This window comes from Schistocerca cancellata, chromosome 5 (genome assembly GCF_023864275.1).
Source record: "Schistocerca cancellata isolate TAMUIC-IGC-003103 chromosome 5, iqSchCanc2.1, whole genome shotgun sequence".
Classification (NCBI taxonomy): Eukaryota; Metazoa; Arthropoda; class Insecta; order Orthoptera; family Acrididae; genus Schistocerca; species Schistocerca cancellata.
This window is the reverse complement of record NC_064630.1, coordinates 28,390,576-28,412,187: the sequence shown is the minus strand read 5'-3', so window position 1 is coordinate 28,412,187 and position 21,612 is coordinate 28,390,576. Positions and strand designations below refer to the sequence as shown.

The following is a 21,612-nucleotide window of genomic DNA, read 5'->3' as shown; positions in this document are numbered from 1 at the left end:
ACCTTAAATTAATCAAATTGGTGAATAATTGTGTATTCAATTAAATACGGAATTTATGACAGCTATAAGTGACGGCTATTGATTGTTGAATCTTATTAAGCTTAAGAATGTTGGTGCAACATACTCGGTTTTGTTATCTATTCTTCATGATGTTACCATTTACTGAACAAGCTGTAATAAAAGAAAAATACTTATTTAGAAAAGTCTCATGACAAGCCTCCCACCCCCTTCATTTTCCCCTCTTTTTTTTTATTATTTAAGGAAGGGAAAAGGTAAGTAATGATACCACACCACAGTCAGTAGCACACACTCTGTCATTTTGGAGTTTTCCTCCTTTATATATAAGGTACATAGCATTTAACATGGGCTTTAATTTATGAATATGATGTAAAGAAGATAACTGTTCATCCAAAGAAAGTGTTGAGTGATTAAGATGAATGTAGAAAATGATGCAGCTTCCAACCCCCCCCCCCCCTCGCCCCTCTCTCTCCCCCCTCTCCCCCCTCTACCCCCTCCTCCCCCCCAAATCACTTCCCCCACCTCCCACCTCCCATCCCCCTCTTCCTGTTCCCACCATCCAAGCCCACCTAATGACACTTGAGTTTGATATAAATAGAACTTAGTCATATTACAGCTATAATTGGCAGTAATAAATTGAAGTGAATTTTTATATTGAAATTGCAGTGTGTTTTTCCCCTTAGGAACACATTGTTATTGACCCTCTGACATACAATGAGGTACGTACTCGTCCCTCTTTGGAAGAGCGTCTGGAGAGTATTATCAGTGGAGCTGCTCTAATGGCTGATTCCTCATGCACTAGAGATGAAAGGAGAGAGCGCATTGTTGCAGAGTGCAATGCCGTGCGCCAGGCACTGCAGGACTTGCTGTCTGAATACATGTCTAATGTAAGTGCCATTTTTGTTTCATAGAAGCTATTAATTTGGTTAAATTCTGAATTTTCCTTTTAGGAAAGTATATTATTCTTTCTTGCTTTGTTACGAAATGAATCATTTCCACTTCAATCTGAATACTAAAGAGCACTTGTATTATGATTGTTACTTTGTCAAAACATAGGAGACTGAATAGTTAAGGAAATGACATCTGTCATCCTTACATTATCTTTTTAGACTTATATTGTTTAATTTGATAGTTTGTGATTCTCTCAATTCCTTTTAATTTGATAGTTTGTGATTCTCTCAATTCCTTTATGTTATTAGTTAATTCATTGATATTTTCTGTGCCATGTATATGACATTGTACTTGTAAGATTGTGTTTGGCAATAAGTTATGAAGTGGAATATTTTTATTTCATATAAAAATTTATTGACCTAACACTGTAGTGTGTACTGATACATTTGAGAAATTATCTTGCTATTTTTCTTGTCTGCACTTTATGAAGATAATAGTTACTTTTACTAAATAGTGCAAAATCGAGTAACAGTGTCCAATTTTGTACCATTGTGGAAGGCAGCCATCTTGAATCTTTGTATTTAAAGAGAACTGCCTCTGACTTTTTGCCAAACTGACACATTTGCTGAGAACTAGTACAGTGAATTACACATATCAGGGTGCATTTCTGTGATTTTACCTTACTGTGATGTCCTAGTTAATCTTATTTCATCATTTGTGACAACCCCGATTATGATGATGAAGGTGAGTATTGAAAAAGCACTAGGATATTCAGAGATAACAGAATATCTTAAAAATCAGCAGTTCACTACATATTGCCAATCTTAAATGACATTTTTACAGATATTCAGTAAAAGACATTGCTTTATCAGTAATGATACACATAATATTACTGCAGCAGTTAACGAGGTACTCTTCAGCTGTGTTGAATTTACGGCTAACCATTATTAAAACAGGTATGGCAGCTATTTTGAATTTTGGAGGGAATCAGATTAGGAAATGAGACACTTAAAGTAGTAAAAGAGTTTTGCTATTTGGGGAGCAAAATAACTGATGATGGTCGAAGTAGAGAGGATATAAAATGTAGACTGGCAATGGCAAGGAAAGCGTTTCTGAATAAGAGAAATTTGTTAACATCGAGTATACATTTAAATGTCAGGAAGTCGTTCCTGAAAGTATTTGTATGGAGTGTAGCCATGTATGGAAGTGAAACATGGACAATAAATAGTTTGGACAAGAAGAGAATAGAAGCTTTCGAAATGTGGTGCTACAGAAGAATGTTGAAGATTAGGTGGGTAGATCACGTAACTAATGAGGAGGTATTGAATAGGATTGGGGAGAAGAGAAGTTTGTGGCACAACTTGACTAGAAGAAGGGACCGGTTGGTAGGACATGTCCTGAAGCATCAAGGGATCACAAATTGAGCATTGGAGGGCAGCGTGGAGGGTAAAAATCATAGAGGGAGACCAAGAGATGAATACACTAAGCAGATTCAGAAGGATGTAGGCTGCAGTAGGTACTGGGAGATAAAGAAGCTTGCACAGGATAGAGTAGCATGGAGAGCTGCATCAAACCAGTCTCAGGACTGAAGACCACAACAACAACAACATGGCAGCTGTTGGTCTTCATACGGTACATAACTATGAACTTTATTAAGTCAGGCTTTGCTGGAAAAGAAGTAAATTTGTTTTGTTATTGAATTGAATTGAAACACTCTACAATTATTTAAAAATGTTCTCTTAAGGTGATATGCCGTGTTTTTGTAAGATGAGATGAGCCATATTATCAGAGGTTTGATTGTGCAAGTGCACCTTTGCACTCCTGTCATGCAAAGCAGGAGATCAGGATATTAGAAATGGGCAAGTGCTGGTGTCTCATTTCTCACTGAAAGCTACATGAGTCTGTCATAAATAAATCTGGGTAGAGCCATTCCATTTTGGAAAAAGCTCCCACAGGACCATCACGAATTTTGCTAAAATTTTGTGCAAAATTTGCACATGTACCCAGTGAACAATGCGAAAATTTTGCTTTCGCTAATATAATACTTCCATAGCTAATGTCCTTTGTTTGACCCCATAGTGCAATTATCAAAAGAGCGCCTCAGAGTTTTCGGCAACTTCGAAACATAATATCTCTGGCAATATTTTCTTGAAATAAGCAAAACCAGGCCATCTAAGAGCAGTTGACCAGAAGGATGTTTTAACAAGTTTCACACACTCAAGTGGCCCAGTAAATTGATTTTATTGGCTCTCAAGGAGTGACAAGTGCCGGATTCTGGAACAGCGCATCATTGCAGTTATTCTAGCATCCTCAGTGACTTGGTCTGGCTGGCGGTATAATTTTCTCGAAGACATTCTACAGCAAATTAATGAAACCTGTAAAAAAATTCAAGTAACTTGAAGGAAACATAAGGTTAAGATCGAAAATGAGATCTTTTGTGGCTTTAGCCACTGGAGACTGCTGTTGCACAGTTAGTGGGCATTGCCCCTATGATGACGGGGAGGGTGCTTTTCTTAAGTTAAAAGAAACCAGCAGTTGTTAAATTACCATGGATGATAGCAACACATTTGCATGATATTACCTCAATTCACATAATCTGCAAACTATGAGAACATGCAATGTGCTATACTTTAAACTGGAATCAAACTAGCATGTCAGTAGCATTGCACAATAAAAAGACATACTGAAAACTGTCAGTAGCATGATTTATTTAAAAAAAAAAAAAAGTCAGGGAGACTGAAATGAAGTTCCCCAAATTTACACAATGTGACAGTGGTGTAAAACTTGAAAGCAGTTTATTCGATGTGTTTCGCAGTTTTTGTGCAAAAATTTTGCTCTCATGATTTCCAGTGGCTTGGTAATGCACAGTTAAATTTTGAAGTTCATGACCAGTTTGATTCTGTAGTTATCATAGCAGAAAAACAGGCTGAAAGATGTTATGATGATGAGTCATGGAAAAAAGACATCCCATTTTTGAAGTTTTAGAGTCGTTCTGTTTCAGTCACACTTCCTAGCCATCATGACTTTTAGTATTACCAAGTGTAATAAACAATTGTATAACATAAGACGTCAAATTTAATTTGAGGACTATCGGACTTTGGTCGTAATTTAAATGCACCTTCACCTTGTTGTTTCTTTAGGACCTCATACACTCGCATTGCAAAAACAAATCTAGTTCTTTAGGTTGTTTAGAACACAAGAGTTTCTAATTAAAACAGTTTAAAAGAGTTTGCAGTAGACTTTCTTTTTGTGAAAGTGAGCTAAAAATAGTCATTTTTGACATTTCTACAAAAATTATCAACTTTGTCCACAATTTGTGAACTACTGGAAAGCAGAAGGAGAATGAAATTTTTTATTCGGAAACCTTACATTGGTAACAATATTATTAAAAGGATAGTTGCTACTTACCATATAGTGGAGATGATTGGTAAGTTAATATGTACAAAGTTTCAGATTTATCCTGCAATTTCTTCCGGAGATATAAAAAGCCAAACATAATTTTTTTTTTCACTATCCATACCGAAACTGCGCAAGAGATCTGGGTTTTTTTATTTCCCTTAATAGAACGCAAAAAGTTGTGCAAGATGGCATGATTTTGTTTCTTTCAAGAAAATATTGCTTGATATGACATGTCTTAAAGTTGCTGAAAAATAATGGATATACTTCTGATGGTTGTAGTATGGGTCAGATAAATGACTGTATCTCGGGAAGTATTGTATCAGTGAAAGTAAAACTTTATCAAGCTTCATTGGGAACATGTACAAATGTTCACGCAAAATTTCACCAAAATCCATGATGGTCATGCGGGAACCTCTAGACCACCTGGCGTGGAATGGCCCAATTTGTAGTCTGTTATGGATTACGTGTAAGAATTCTGAGACCTAAAACATCCATTAAAGTGTTGTGCAAGGCGAAATATGTGTCTGATACACAAGCTTTTGCACATGTCGACTGCAGTGGCTTCAAAATTTGTAGGTGGACTGGCATTACCTATGCTGACATTTTCTTAGGCTCATTCTTGCGAACTGACCAGGCAAAACTCAAATGTGTACCGGAACTTATACCAACCAATTTTGTGACATGTCAAGAACTTGAAAATTCTGTTTTTCTGTGAGTAAAAATAGCTAGGAATTACATCAAGCCAGGGAAAGCTTTTTGGACAGTCAAAGTGCACCTTTTCACTCAGTGTGGAAGTGTAAATCCACACAGCAGCATCTGAGCAACAGGCACAGAAGTATAGATACTCTTTGCTCTAATCACACAAGTTAGTATGGGTTCACAGTGTTCTTCATCATTGATCTATTTACCTCTGATGAAATGTACAGTGGTACATCTGGTACATCTCAGATATTCTATTACATATGAGCATTATGCAGCACTTTTCAGAGATGGTATATTCCTTCTCTGCAACAGATGTGTCCTGTAATATGACATTAATGCTGAATACATAGCTCTGTACAATTTGTGCTGTCCAGCAGCTGCAGTGATCAGCATTTAGTAATAACTGTCTTTGGAATTGGTATTTTCTCCATTAATGGCTTCCAGTTATTTCACAGAGTCACATTTTGTATTTTTTGATTAATGTGCTCTTATAATTCACATTTGTACCAAGGATTTTCAAAAGAACTTATTTGTCATAGGTGTCAGGAGTAACTGCCAAAATAATTCCCTTTGGTGCTGTGCAGAATGTTGTGCCTTTTTTTGTGACTGTTTACATAACTGAAAGTCATTACATTAAAATTCATAGTCATAGCTGTGTTGTGGACTATGTTTTACAGCTAAGAATTACAGATTCAGCTGAAGTAATACCTGTTGTCATGCCATTAACTAATGAAAAAGCCACTCCAGTTGCTCAGTAGAACTTTATTTAGTCCATTGCCAGTTTTGGCTTTTTTTTTTTTTTTGTTAAGCCATTAACAAGTTGATCTGAAACTGCCCTACATATGATAGATGTATAGATGTATAAAAGTAAAGGGCAAAACCATTAGAGGACTAAATGAAATACAGAGCAACTGGACCTGCTTTTTCATTAAGCAAACTGTTGCATATCACATGGAGAAACTAAGAAATTAACTACTCAAGTAACATGTTTTTTCAATTATTAAGACAAGTATCCCGTATATTTTTCTTTGGTTATTGCATGAAATTATCAAAAACTTTTGAAATCAGTGGTTTTTCACTTTCATGTTGTGCTGTATCACTCAGAAGATAACATATCTTACACTGAAATATTTCTGTAAGTGACAAATTTTTCTTTGCTCTCAATTTACAGTTTACTGATAACTCTTCAGATGAATATTGGGACAATTCTTTCAGCAATGTTTGTCTCAGACCCCCCCCCCCCCCCTCCCCCCCAGTTTTCACGATGTTGACAAGATGTTACACTATTTAATCTTCCTATTCCAAATATCTTGTTCAAAAGTGTTTTGGCATGGTTTCAATTTATGTACCCCATATTTCATATACATATTCTGGAATGAATTGCTATCTGAATAGTTCTGTGTAATTTTGTGTTGTTTTTTGAAAGTAGCTCTTTATACCTTTACGCCTTGTCAAACAGAATAGTGTCAATGGCATACCAATACCTCAGATGAGGTAGGCAGATGGAAAATGAGCAAATCAGATGGTTCAGGTGAAATTAAACAAATTGTTAGTGAAAATAAAATAAATTGAATGAATTGTTAATGAAAATAAAAATAATATAGAAACTGGACTTATAAACTCTACTCTTAATTTCTTAAATGTACTTTTATCCATGAGCCAAATAACTTTGTTTTCTGTACTTTCATGTCTATGTTTTGCCATTTCACAAAATGATTGGTTTGTTTGGTTTGTGGGGCGCTCAACTGCGTGGTTATCAGCGATTCACAAAATGAAGTGATGCTTAACATCAGTGCATACATATTATTGCCTGTGTTTTGTGCTGTTATTGAGAAATGTCGGTCGTATATGTCACTCGACCAGTGACCAATGCTGTGGTAGATCAAGGACATCGTAACCAATGTTTATTTATCCTCAGATGTGTTTCAGTGGTTTGTAACAGACACAGAGGGAAAATTTTGTGAAATGGCAATCTGCAGATTAAATTTAATAATTATAATTATAGATGAACCTGTAGTTCAGTGATAAATTCCCATTTTTATAGAATTGGTAAATGGCTAGAATTATGTGCATGGGGTCAATGGCCCAGTTATAATGGGAAATAATCTTAATTAATATTCCCAGTATGATTTGTTATTATGGCCATCACCCCAAAAGATTGGTTTGATTTAGATCTCCAAACTAGTCTACCCTGTGCGAACGTTTTCATCTCATTGTATTCAGTACCTTGTCAGCAGTTATCTAATCTACAAATATAATCTTCAGCATTCTTTTGGAGCACCACATTTCTGTTCTTGTCAGTACTGCTTACTGCCCACAGTTCAGTTCGACATCAGACTACACTCCATGAATATGACTTCCTAACACATGTACAGTAGATATTAAAATTATTTCTCTTTATCAGAAAGACTTCTTGCTTTAGCTGGACTGCATTTCATATCCTATATGTTTAGACTGTTGTCTGTTACCTTGCTCCAATACAGCAAAACTCACCTTACTACTTCTAATGTATCATTTCTTAATCTGATTTTCTCACTATCACCTGATTTAATTTGACCACATTCCATTATCCTCATTTTACTTTTGTTGATGTTCATCGAATAATCTCTTTTCAAGATGTTTTCCAGTCCATTCAACTGTTTCTTTGATGTCTCTGACAGAATTAAAATGTTTACATCAAACATCATAGTTTTTCTTTGTCTGAACTTCAATTCCCTTTCCAAATTTCTCCTGGGTTTCCTACCCCTCTTTTGTGATGTGTAGATTGAATAGCAGGTGGCATAGGTTTCAATTCATTGTTGCTGCCTTCTCAACTATCATTTCCCTTTTGTGTCCTTTTGACTTCTGTAACTGAAATCTGGATTCTGAGGAAATTGTATTTAAGCTTTCACTCCCTGTATATTTTAACTGCTACTGTCTGAATTTTTAAAGAGTGCATTCCAATCAGCAATGTCAAAAGCTTTTACTCAATCTATAAATGCCATAAATGTGGATTTTTCCTTCTGCATACTATCTTTCATGATAAGTTGTAGGGTCAGTATGAGTTCACATGTTCCCAAATTTCTTCAGAACCCAAACTGATCTTTCCTGAGATTGACTTCTACTGGTCTTCTGATACTGCTGTTATTAATTGGTATCAGTATTTTGCAAGCATGGCATATTAAGCTGATGTACTCACCAAGCGGCAGCAGAACACACACATAAGACTGTTGTAATTGGCAAGCTTTTGGAGCCAGTGGCTTCTTCTTCAGGCAGAAGAGTTGAAGGGGAAGGAAGAAGGGTAAAGGAAAGGACTGGAGAGGTCTAAGAAAAGGGGTAGATTTCGGGAGAGTCACCCAGAACTGACTGTTCAATCAGTCTTTCCTTGTCATCCCGTATGGCAAGTATCCCCTGACCTGCGGTTCCGGGCGACTTTCCTGAAATCTGCCCTATTCCTATACCTCTCCAGTTCGTTTCCTTCACCCTTCTTCCTTCCCCTTCAACTCTTCTGCCTGAAGAAGGAGGCACTGGCTCTGGAAGCTTGACAATTACAACAGTCTTTTAAGTGTGTGTTCTGCTGCTGCTGCTGCTGCTGCTTGGTGAGTAGATTTTATAAACTATCCGATTAAATAATTTTGTCAATAACTGATTGTTTTCATTGTTATGTTAAATTGGTGGTTTGATATTGTTCATACCTGTAAGTACCTGCTTTCTTTGGAATTGGATTTACTGCATTCTTGTTGAAGTCTGAGGGTATTTTGCCTGTCTCATATATCTTGCACACCAGATGGAACAGTTCTGTCATGTCTAGCTCTCCCAAGAATTTCAATACTTCTGAGGAAATTTTTTCTACTCCACCGCCTTGATTTCACTTAACCTTTCAGCATTCTGTCTAATTTTCCTTTCAGTACCACATCCTTGTCTAATTTCTGTTTCCTTTCCACAGGATGTTCATTTTCTTTGTATAGCTCTTCTAGACATTCCTTCCATTTTTAATCTTTCCCTTCTTTGCTTGGTACTGACTTGCCATTTGCGCACTTGATATTAATACAGCTGCTTCTCTTTTCTTCAAAGATTTCCTTAATTTTGCTATAGGTGGCACCTATCTTTCCCACAGTCATGCATTTTTGTGCAGCTTTTCCTGGCTTCGATGTTCACTTTTTTCCTGTTTTGCATTTTCTGTCAATCTTAGTTTTCAGCTACCTGTATTTCCCTTTGCATAATTCATTTTCTGCATTTTTGTATTTACCCTTTTCATTGATTAAATTCAATGTCACATGCTTAGCTACGGATTTTTTGTGAGACAAGTCTTTTATAGCCTTTTCATTTGTTACAAGTACCTCCGATTACTCATATTGCAACTTTTCTAAATTCCAACTCCTTAGCCTCCCACCTTTCTATAATTCTTTTCAGTTTCAATCTGTAGTTTATGCTAAAAAAAATCCCAGACAGAGACCATGTCTGCTCCTGTGAATGTTTTGCGGTTTAAAATTTGGTTGTGATGTATCTTTCTTACCATTATATGATACCTCTGGGCCTGTTCCTTCTACACAAGCTTCTGTCAAATTCTTAAACCAAATGTTTGCAGTGATTATGTTCTCTATGTTCTCCTACATTTCTGCCTTTTCCTGCTATTAGATTCCAGTCACTCATCAGAATTAAAGTTTTGTCTGCCTTAACAGATTGGATAATCTCTTTTATCTCATCGACAGTTTTTCAATCTCATCTTCATCTGCAGAGCTATATGCGGAGTCAGGAAAGATGGCAGTTGAGTTTAGGTTTCTTCTGTGCATTTATGTCAAGCATTCTCCAACAGCCAATGAACATTCAGTAGTGTCCCGAGTACTCTGCCACAAACATCATTGCTAATGCGAACATTAAACGTGAATGTAGCGAATTATTTACTGAATTTTTATTCCATTTGTTGCGAGGTGTCATAGCTGACTTTGGTGGTAAGTGAAAAATTCTACCTAAGCAAGCAAGAGACATGATTTGCAGGATACACACTTTCTTAAAGTGTAAAGCACATGTATGGGCATACAGCAACTATTGCTTGGAACTAGCAACAATGCAAACCCCATCTGTGTCTCGACCTGTGTGAACTGCTATCATGGGCTTGGATTGGCTTGGCTGAGCTATGTTGATGAGTTCCCTGTGCTGTTCATGGTAGTACACATGCATCCTATTTTCTGAGTCATTATTAGATCCACTTCCGAATTACACCAGCTTGATTTTGTATTGATAGCCCTGTACTCGCAACAAGAAACACTGTCGATCCTACTATTATGCCTTACTAATTTCTATGATACGTAACATCTAGCTGTCCATTTCTCTTTTCAGGTTCTCTAACTTACCTTCTCAATTAAGGGATCAAAAATTTCTTATTCCAGCCCATAGAATATGAGATCTGTTTTTTCTGATAACAATGTCCTCCTGAGTAGTCCCCTCCTGGAGAGCCATGTGAGAAATTATTTTGACTGCAGAATATTTTATCCAAGAGGATGTGGTTATCATTAAATCTTACAGTAGAGCTGCAAGCCCTTGAGAAATAGTTATAGTTCCCCATACTTCCAGCTGTTCACCGTACCAACATAGCTAAGGCAAGTTTCTAATATTACAATAACAGATATGTCAGTCACCCAGACTTGCTCTGGACCTACTGAATAGGCTGTTACTACTCTTCGGGAACTATAAGTTAGTCTGGTTTCTCAACAGATACCTCTCTGATGTGGTTGCACCTGCCATATGGCTTCTACATCTACATCTACATCTACATTTATACTCCGCAAGCCACCCAACGGTGTGTGGCGGAGGGCACTTTACGTGCCACTGTCATTACCTCCCTTTCCTGTTCCAGTCGCGTATGGTTCGCGGGAAGAACGACTGTCTGAAAGCCTCTGTGCGCGCTCTAATCTCTCTAATTTTACATTCGTGATCTCCTCGGGAGGTGTAAGTAGGGGGAAGCAATATATTCGATACCTCATCCTTTATATATCATTGAGGTATGTGGGCCAGTCCACTGCAGCAAGTCCTTAGTTTGTAGGGTAGCATGACTATCTTTTAATAAGACCATTGTAAATGTTAAAGCACAAGATTTTATTAACAAATCTTAATAAGTAACTCACAGACTGCAACTCATAACATTAAAAAAAGATAATTTTTTTCCGACAGTTAATCTTTGTATAGAATATATGGAATTAAGTCTTAAAACACAATTAAAAACACTTGTGAGATAATGGAAAGGACGAGGGGTATTCAGTAAGTAATGCAACACGTTTTTTTGTCTGACAACAGGTTGGTTTTATTCATGATTCTAATACACCATATTATTTCCCACTCTTTTGGTTACAAAGCCCTATTTTTCAACAAAATATCAGTTCATTGTGATGGCCTTATGCTGCCTTACTGGGAGGTCTGCGTGGTAACACTACTGGTCAACATCAGAGCCAGTGTCTTATTATATCAATAACTTCTCCATCATCTACAAGCTGCTTCCTGCAGAATGCATCCTTCATTGGACCAAACAAGTGGAAGTCAGAAGGTGCGAGATCTGGGCTCTAGGGTGGATGAGGAAGAATAGTCCAGTGAAGTTTTGTGAGCCCCTCTCAGGTTTGCAGACTTGTGTGAAGCCTTGCATTATCTTGGAGAAATTCACTTGCATTTTTGTGGTGATGTGCATGCTAGAGTTGTATCTTCAGTTTCCTAAGGGTAGCACAATACACTTCAGAATTGATCATTGCACCACGAGGGAGGACATCAAACAGAATAGCCTCTTCGGAGTCTCACAAACTGTCACCATGATTTTACAGGTTGGGGGTGTGACTTTGAACTTCCTCTTCAGAGGAGAGGTGGTGTTGCGCCACTCCACGGAGTGCCGTTTTGTTTCTGGTTCAAAGTGATGAACCCATATTTCATCACCTGTGATGATGTTTGACACAAAAAATCTAACAATCAGCCTGATAACATGCAAGTAATTCCCCACGGGTGTACCTTCATTGCTCTTTATGGTTTTCTATTAGATGGCGAGAAACCCGATGGGCACACACCTTTGAGTTCCCCAACTGGTGAATGAGTGTGTCAGCACTGCCAACAGAGATGTCCAGTAGAGCAGTAAACTTTTTGATTGCGATCCGTTGATCACCTCGAATAAGTGTGTCCACACATTCTGACATTGCAGGAGTCATAGCTGTTTGCAGCCGGCCAGCACACGGGAGATCGGACAGGTTTATGTGACCTTTTTGCGGTGACAGAAGCCTCGACTAATGACTCACCGTGCTTTTGTTCACTGCCAGGTTTCCGTAGACGTTCTCCAAGCAACTGTGAATATCTGTGATGCTCTGATTTTTTGCCAAAAGAAACTCAGTGACAGCTCTCTGCGTGGTAAGCACCTCCATTACAGATGCCATTTTGAAGGCTACGTATAACTTTGCGAACTTTTAGAACGTAGTGAAACTATAGGCGCTAAAGCATGAATATTCCATGATGTCCCACAGCAAATTGCGCATTTTTATGACCAAAATTGCCAAAAAAAAAGAAAAAAAGTTGCATTACTTATTGAATACCTTTCTTATTAATATAGTACTGTAACATTTGCAAACATCTGTAATAAAATATATTGCAGAAAACCAAGAAATTTGGTGATTGTAGTTATCAGAAGCATTCTATCAATATAGATGTTCTTTAATACTGTGCAAGTTCATTTTCGGTGGAATTCCACAAAACATGACTGTTACTACATGGGTAAATAATAAGTTTTGTGGTATTGTAGAATCTGTTCCATTTTTTTGAAATAAATTATGACAAGATAATTTACAAATCCAGGAGATGAAGTGTCATAGTTTGAATTTTTTGATTACATGTGGACCATCTTTCATGTGCAAGAAAAGATCGTTGCATTAATTAAAATAATATTTACCAGAATGATATTTATACAAAGAACAAAATAGTTACATGAATTGATTTTTATGAACAAGGAAAATAAGATCCAGTAGTGAGCTGATAAATTATTATACAAATGTCAAAGGTTACCTACTGAATTTTGTTTCTCAAAAATTGAATTATCGTATAGAAAAAAATTTATGTCACGTGACCAAGAAATTATTAGTTCAGTATCATGTTAACATTGTGGAATGTGATGCCTACAGGGTAATGTTTGGGCAAATGTAAGTCTGAAATGATGGCAGTTTGGCCTATGGAACTGAGTCATAATTTACAGCATCTGGTAATTAGTTTTAGAATTCCATGTAAGCATGTTATTTAAATAGAAAATATTATTTATGTATCTTAATTACTGATGTTTTGTTTACTTTTTATTTTCCTCTGGGACTAATGCAGTTGCAAGCAGCAAGGGGAGGAAAGAGAGGGGTAAATATTTATATATATGTGTGAGTGTGCGTACTTGTGTTTTCTGCATTCAGCTACAATTGTCCTGTTGTATCCAGATTATGTAGAATTTCCTCCTTTCACACATTGTGATAGATCTCACACAGAAAAAATTTTCTTGGTAGTGTAAATAATTACTTCTGTACTTTGATGCAATGTATCAGGCTGAACAAATTGACTAATCAACTAACTGTCAGTGTTGCACACTTACACTTGTTTTGTAGAACAAATGGTAATCATAGTTGTTTTCAGACACTTTTCATTATTTGAAGTAGAGTGACAGTAAATTGCAGTCATTCCTAACATATAATTTGAAAAGTTGCATTGACATATTAAAGATGAATACTTTTAAGGACTAAAATATTACCCAGAAAACTAATGAGTTTGGGAAAGACAATTGATACATGAAATTAGTCAAACATATTCTTTAAGGGAAGAAGGTCTGCTGTTTTTAAGTTATGTAAAATGCACAGAAACATTAAGAATGGGAGTTAATTTAGAATTTTTTATAGGTTGACATCTTGAATTGTTTTAATGTTGAAAATGGCTAAAAGTGATAGAAGCAATTTTATTGGAGTGTAGTAACAGTGGAAAAGAGAATAATTTACTTTATTAGGCTCAATCCCTTACACTTTCATTGCAAAAGATTATGTCTAGCTGCTGCAGAGTGAGAAAACAGTTAAGATAGTTGGCAGTATTAAAATTATAAGTTTCCAAAGGTCATTAGCATATCTGTATTACTGATCCTCATTATAGCATATAACAAGAGCTTAAATTTATTCTGATTTCTTATATCCATGTATGAGCAGAATGAACATTTTGGTTCTTTCACATTGAGTGTTCTGTTTGCTATTATCCTACTTGGCTGTTGTTGCTCAGCAGCGACAGTGGATAGTTGTCATCTAATATTTTCTACTATGTTTACCAGATGATGCTTTTACGAACATTGAAAGAATTGCCATCGTACCATAACAGCATATTCATCATCTTAGCAATCAATAAGTTGTCGTAACAGTGTGATAGTTATGTTATACACTCTCCCATACACTTACAAGAAACAATTTGATGTATTAATTATTAAGAAGTAAATTGAAAGGAAATGTTATTTGCTTTAGTCAGTAGTCATACTTTTCTCGTGCACACTGCGGGATTAACATTGACCTGCTGTAGATCAGAAAGTAGGTCCGAGCACAGATGTTAAAGGAGGGTAAAGCTTCACATTTTATGTTTTATGTGACTGCAGGCTGAAAATATTGATCAGAAGGTCAAAAAGTCCTTATTTTGAACCAGAAAATGATGCATTCATTATTCAGTTGTATTAAGCTCTGAGTTTTCTTGGCATAACTGATTCATGAATAAATGCTACACAGAGTTCTTATGTGTCTGATTTGTCGGTCTCGATCTTTCAATGACTTCCTCAGTTTTCATTGTCAGGAAATTAGATTTCAGAAGGCCAATGGCTACAGTAGTTGACTGAATTGTGTGATGGAGATGTTACGAAGCCCCAGAACTTCCAAATCCCACCAGAGATATGTCTACGCCTATAACTGAAAAAACATTGGTAGAAATGCTGATTGTATTAAATGGTGGAAGACTCAGTTTATTTCTTTGTCACCTTTCAGCGTCAAGCACCTGTTTCCATGCACCACTAAGGATGTAGCCACTGTCTCGGTTAAGGTTGTTACATATTCTGATTTCAATGGCTTCTTTGATGACAGAATCCCAGTAGGTAGATGCATGGAATAAGATTTTTATTTTATCAAACATAATCATATGTATGTTCACAAGGCTTTGTCCGGGAACAGCAGATTTGTTGAAATTGCTATATTTAATATGGTATTAGTGCATGGAAATGCATGATGCTGAAAGGCAACAGAGGAATTAGTTGAGTTTTCCACAGTCTAACAAAACAGCATCACTATCAGTGTTCATAAATCATAAGACATAAACATATCTGTGATGGCATATTGACGTTTTGTGACTTTGTGACACCTCCATGACATGCTTCCACCAATTAAAGTACCGAACGGCCCTCTGAAATCTAATCTCATGATGATGAAAATGATGTGGGAGGAAGTTGTTGAAAGCCTGAGATTGACAAATCTAATGTGGCAAGAACTCCTTAAAGCATTTATTCAAGAATGTCACCATGAAAAACTGCTATCTCATGTGGTTGTCTGACATTTGTTGTTTGTGTTAACAGTGAAGTTAATATGTTCATTTGCTACTGAACTAGTTTTTCTTCATATTCTGTAAGTGCTAGTCATCTGTGTGCTGTATTACTCAACTCAAAACAGTGAAAAAGTGTACGACCAACCATTGTAGCACATGAAGAAAAAGACTGGATCAGTTTTTGAAATATTATGCATAAAAAACTGAACTTCAGCAGTTTCAGTTACTGATTTGCCTAAACATGGACTGTGTGTGTTGTCCTTAATAAGGAGATCTGTTAATAGCTAGTTCCATTTACCTTCTTGTATCATCTGTACATAAAAGTAAATTGTCTTAGGATGTAGGTCCTTTATTGTAAATTCAGACACACTAATTTTGTCTGCATATAATGTCCAATTTAGGCAATGTGCTATACTAGTTCTAATGACTTCAGATGTTATTAATTGAATTCACAATTATGTTGGTGATAAGTAGTGACTGCTTTCTCCCCAATGCCGTCTCAATTATTCCACTGTCTTCGGTTACGCAGTGCGTAAAAGAATTGAAATTTCTACCTGCTACTAATCATAACCTATAGCGAACTTGAGTAACCTCTGAATTGGGAATGAAGTATAGTCTATAAATCATTTAAATACTTAATGTCTGGGTATACTAACAGCAGTTACAGAAAAAAATTATATTTAGGGATGACTGCATTATCTGAAACCTAGCCTTATCATAATTACACATTCAACACTATTCTTCGCACTGCAGTATTCATCAGCTAGTCCCTTAGAATTTCATTCTTGGTAAAGCTGTCCTCTTTTGTATAATACATTCCTTTTCTGTAAAATTCTTCCGCATGTTGGTATCTTTTAAATCAACAGAAGAATTTTTGTGTCTGAACGCACTGTTGTATGTATTTCGGAAGTGAATCTGCAGTCAGTCTTCATTTCCTGCACACTTAGTATCAAACATAAAATTTTGCTTGCAGTATGCTTTACAGAAAGGCTCCTGTGTGTGACCTTATATGTGGTAATGTTTTTTATATTTTTTATATGAATAAAATGGATTATTGCAATTTATATAAATGTCCTGTATTAGTTTTGTAAGGATTTAAAATGTGGTTGATGTTTTTTGTTTAAAAATTTGGCAGGGGGTGGAGGGGAGGGGGGAGACAGGCTTTTTATTTGTTTCAGTATTGAGTTGTCAGAATTGCTCATCAGAAGTACATACTTTTCTCTGAAGGAATGTATAAAGTGCGCAATAAGAGAGAAAATGATGTGCCATGAGAAAAATGAATATAATGCTCACATACAAATGTTGCATCAAATTCACCTGTATCAACACCAGAAGCTGGAAGAAACCTATTAGCATTATAAAATACTTATTTGTTAAAAGTCTGAAGACAAATGGGGAGTAAGACAAGCAAAGCAAAACTAAAATACTTCCTGGAAATGCAATGACATCCTTATTGATAAAAGGTGTGAAGAAAGAAAAGGAGTTAGGCAAAGCTTAGACTAGAAATAAACAAGAAAAAAGTATAGCTGGCTACCTTCTCTCTCATAAATACAACTACAAAAGGAACATACACCTGTGGGGAGTAGTCCTTTTAGGCATGCATAATAAATTATGGTGGTTAAATGCTTGAATTCTACTTCCTTTTGTCAGTAGTGTTCAGTGGACTATTCAAAATAGTGTGCAAGATTAATAATTGTATTATTTACTAATTTTACAGAATTAGATAAATGATCCTGGAAGGAAAATAATTTGAATTGGTGTTCTGGTTATGTTTTTATAATCAAAAGTATTGCCATATTACAGTTTTTATTTGTTTAATGAAGTTAATAGGTTTTTTAATTCTTAGCAGCAAATGTCTTGATTATAAAAGTGAAACCCTTTTTAATTGTAGAAGACTTTCACAACCTCTTTGGAATGGATAAAATAAAATTAAATGAAACCTTACCTCCAGCAAATCGAGGAGCAATTTTTGCGTACAAATATAATCATACACAGAATGAGATTTTAACTCTGCAGTTGAGTGTGCGCTGATATGAAACTTCCTGGCAGATTAAAACTGTGTGCCGGACCGAGACTCGAACTCGGGACCTTTGCCTATCGCGGGCAAGTGCTCTACCAGCTGAGCTACCCAAGCATGACTCATGCCCCGTCCTCACAGCTTTACTTCTGCCAGTACCTCGTCTCCTACGTTCCAGACTTTACAGAAGCTCTCCTGCGAACCTTTCAGAACTAGAACTCCTGAAAGAAAGCGCACACTCCACTGCAGAGTGAAAATCTCATTCTGGAAACATCCCCCAGGCTGTGGTTAAGCCATGTCTCCGCAATATCCTTTCTTTCAGGAGTGCTAGTCCTGCAAGGTTCGCAGGAGAGCTTCTGTAAAGTTAGGAAGGTAGGAGACGAGGTACTGGCAGAAGTAAAGCTGTGAGGACGGGGCGTGAGTCGTGCTTGGGTAGCTCAGTTGGTAGAGCACTTGCCCGCGGAAGGCAAAGGTCTAGAGTTCGAGTCTCGGTCCGGCACACAGTTTTAATCTGCCAGGAAGTTTCATTATTATACGCATACAGTTCAGAGTATGAAGAAGAGGATGGAACTTGACACATGGAATATAAAGATATTTTTGGAATTGGTAGTTAATCCAGGGCCTGCGGAGGACTTGGCCATTCATAGATCAGGAGGAGGTGAGGCATCCTTGCCGGCACATGGGATGTATAGGTTGTGGTATGTGGAACTGCTTGGCGGGAAATTAATGAAACATCCCTCTTTACAATATTTCTTAATTCATTCTAGTGCAGAGACAACATTATAGTAGGCAGGAGGTCATTGTTATTCTATGATGTTGGTGGCAGAGAGTGCTGGGATCAGCAGCTGCAAACTCGGGAGGCAGCACAGTATGTACTGTTGGTGGCGGACTGCGGCATCAGTGAAGGGGCCCTCAGAGTATATCAGACACCGCTTGCGGTTGCAGAGTACCACACCGGGGTAGACTGTGTTGAAACCCTGACATATAATGTCCAATTTAGACATTGAACGTGTGCTCCCACACTGTGCAGTGATCAGCAGAGATGGAAGTCGTCAGGAAATGGTGTAAAGTGACAGATAGACTGAGCCGCCCGCAGCTCAGGAATGAACATGCGTCCCATTAGAGAGGTGTCTGGAAGCAAGCGGAAGTCAGCCAGAGGGAGACCCAGCGGCGCAGAGGTGCCGAGTCATCTGCATAAATTCTCCAGGTAGGGGGTTTGTCTGGTGCTACTGATGACAAAGTCCTTAGTAGATGACTGGATACCTCATCTAGCCCTGCAGTAATCTCCACCTTGAAGCCAACAGCTGATGGAGATGGCAGTGGTTGGCATTATTTACATGCTCCAATACCATTGTGTACAGAGAATGTCGGCAAGTATCTGAGCACGTCTGAGAGTGAGGATCTAATTTGATGTACATTTATGAGTCTGCTGGCCAGTACTTCTCCAACAGCAGTCTCCCTACCCTGCAAGAGACAGCAAGGTGTAGCAGCTAGGTGTCACAATTGGGTAGGGATGACTTCATTCGTTCAGCTTTTCTCGTTTATCAGTCCTGAAGGATCCTAGAGGGAACTGTACTGTTGCCCATCTGCACCCTTGAGAGGAGTTGGCTAGCTTCTTCTGCTTCATCAACTTCATGAATAAGTACTCTTACATTCTGAATACATCTTTTTGTGAAACAGTGTCGGGGGTTGAAGCTGATGCTCACATCCCTGTGTATGACATCATTATGCTGAGTGTCACAAGCTGTTCATCACACTCAACAGTCTTTGTGCAACAGTACTACTAAAAACAAGGAAGTCAGAAGAACTCAAAATTGTTTGACATTTTAGCATTCTGTGAAACCAGATGTCAATGGTAAGAACGTTGAGGTAGTGCTTTAAAATTAGAGTAATATTATTGGAGGAGAAGAACAAGGCAGAAATGTGGTAGCAGTCACACTGGGAAAGAATGGGTGTATATTGTTATGAAGACCTAGTAAATGATAATTAAGAAGTAGGACTGCAACAACTTAGTGACTATACAAGTCTATTTTTCAACTTCATTAATAATGAGAGATTTCAGCACCATAGTGGGGAATTATCTGGAAAGGAGGACAGCAGAGATTTTTGGATTAGGAATCACCAATTGCAGAGGAGAGCATCTACTTGAGTTTTTTGAGGAACTTGACTTAGTGACACCAAACACAACCTTTAAAATGCGTAAAAGAATGAGGTACACATAGAAAGCTCAGTGTGGTAGTAATAGCTACAAAATTGATTTTTATTGCAGAAGGTATAGAAATCGAAGTTTATCCATAGCTATCAGAATTAGATGAAGATTGTGACCATGTGCCATTATAGTAAAGTGTAGTTTAAAATTTAAAAGAAACCAGATAATTTATGCAAAAAGATGAAACATCTATAAAATCATGAAATACAGTGAACGAAATTGTAACAGAAATGTCAGATGAAATACTGGGTGAAAAACAAATGGAATAAAAACCATGAATCACAGAAAATGTGATAAACATGATTCAAGAGAGGAATAAATGTAGAGGAAGAAACACAACAGAAATGTGAAGCTACCATTAGAATAGAAGTGAGAAAAGGATGCTAAATATCTTCTTATTTGTATAACCTTTTCATTGTAAAAGGTTCAAGGATCTTCAAGGGAAAAACATGTTAAGTTAAAAAGAGTAGAATTCCCATTCACTGTACAAACTTTGCAGTTTGCCTTAGTAACTAATGGTGAAAAACATGCAGAGTGTATTTTCTAAATTTGCGACAGGAAATACTTTGATCTTAAAACTAATGGTAAAAAAGGTATTATAGTAAGTAAACAAAATAATGAGAAAACCTGATATCACAATTCAAAGAAATAAAAAAATGTTAATTCTTTTCCTTTAGACATGTTAACTAAAGAATACTACAGATACAGTATGGAAAATAGGAAAACAACAGGCAACAGTTTACTGTGCTTTCACTGAAAGAAGACACTCAGAAGGGAAATAGGAATTTATTATAAAAAACAAATGTCAAGATTTTCATCTGGATAGTGCTCTTGTATGCTGTGAAAGCTGAACACTATTGAAGACAGGGAGGAAGTGCTGAGAAGTGATACATATGTGGCTTTGGAGGAAGCTAATGAGAGCCATTTGAACAGAAAAAGTTCAGTTAGGTGTTTTGAAAGAGATGAGCAAGCAGAGAAACCTCATAGCAACTATCCAAAAAAGGAAATTAAAACTTTTTGGACAGAAGTTTTTAACAGATGTTTTGGAAAGGTCAATTAAGAATAATACAGTACCAACAGCCGTTATTTTCATGCTGTTTTATTAGGCAACCAATTTCGATGTTCCAGTCACATCATCATCGAGACTGTCACATGAATGACAAGGCACACAATTGATGAAGTTTTGATATCTACAAAACCATATAAGATATCTGGTTCTGTAGATATCCAGACTTAATGAGCTCTGTGCCTTTCACACATGTGGCATCAACTGTGAAATGAACAGTTGCTGTCACACGAGTGACGAGCACGCATGCTAATGAAGTTCCACTGTCAAATGAACAATTACTGTCACAAGCGAAGAGCACACATGCTCGTGAAGTTTGGGTATCTGTGGAACAGATAAGTGTACTGATGGGGAACCAGATAAGAGTACTGGTGGCTTGTCTTATACAAGCGTGAGTGGTACTTGGTGTCAGTCATGCGACAACCCTGATGATGGTGTGATTGGAATGTTGAAACTGGTTTCCTAATAAAACAGTATCAAAATAACAGCTGTTTGTACATCATTATTACATTTCATCAACCGGCTGCTGTTCCACACATCTGAATCCAGAATGGAGTTACGTTTATTGGTGGTGGTGGTGGTGGTGGTGGTGGTGGTGGTGGTGGTGATGGTGATGGTGATGGTGATGTCACTATCTTCATGTAAATAGTATTATCTGTGCACCTATTAGGAAAGCCACTCTTAGGCTGCGTTCACACTGCCGGCCGGGCCGAGCCAAGCCTGGCCGGGCCGCAGCCTGCTTTGATATCAAACACATGGTTTTGAATTACGGTGTTC

General features: G+C 37.2%; 1 protein-coding gene across 3 annotated transcripts in view; it reads left to right on the top strand.

Moving 5' to 3' along the window:
* The window catches only part of LOC126187828 (catenin alpha), a 145,905-nt gene that overhangs the window by 59,510 nt on the left and 64,783 nt on the right, over nucleotides 1-21,612 (top strand). For 2 of the 3 annotated variants that reach the window (XM_049929128.1, XM_049929127.1), the window contains 2 exons: nucleotides 702-905; nucleotides 13,324-13,353. In XM_049929128.1, coding sequence (XP_049785085.1) covers nucleotides 702-905; nucleotides 13,324-13,353 — 234 coding nt within the window. The remainder of the gene's footprint in view (nucleotides 1-701; nucleotides 906-13,323; nucleotides 13,354-21,612) is intronic. The other variant, XM_049929129.1, reaches the window with a different exon arrangement.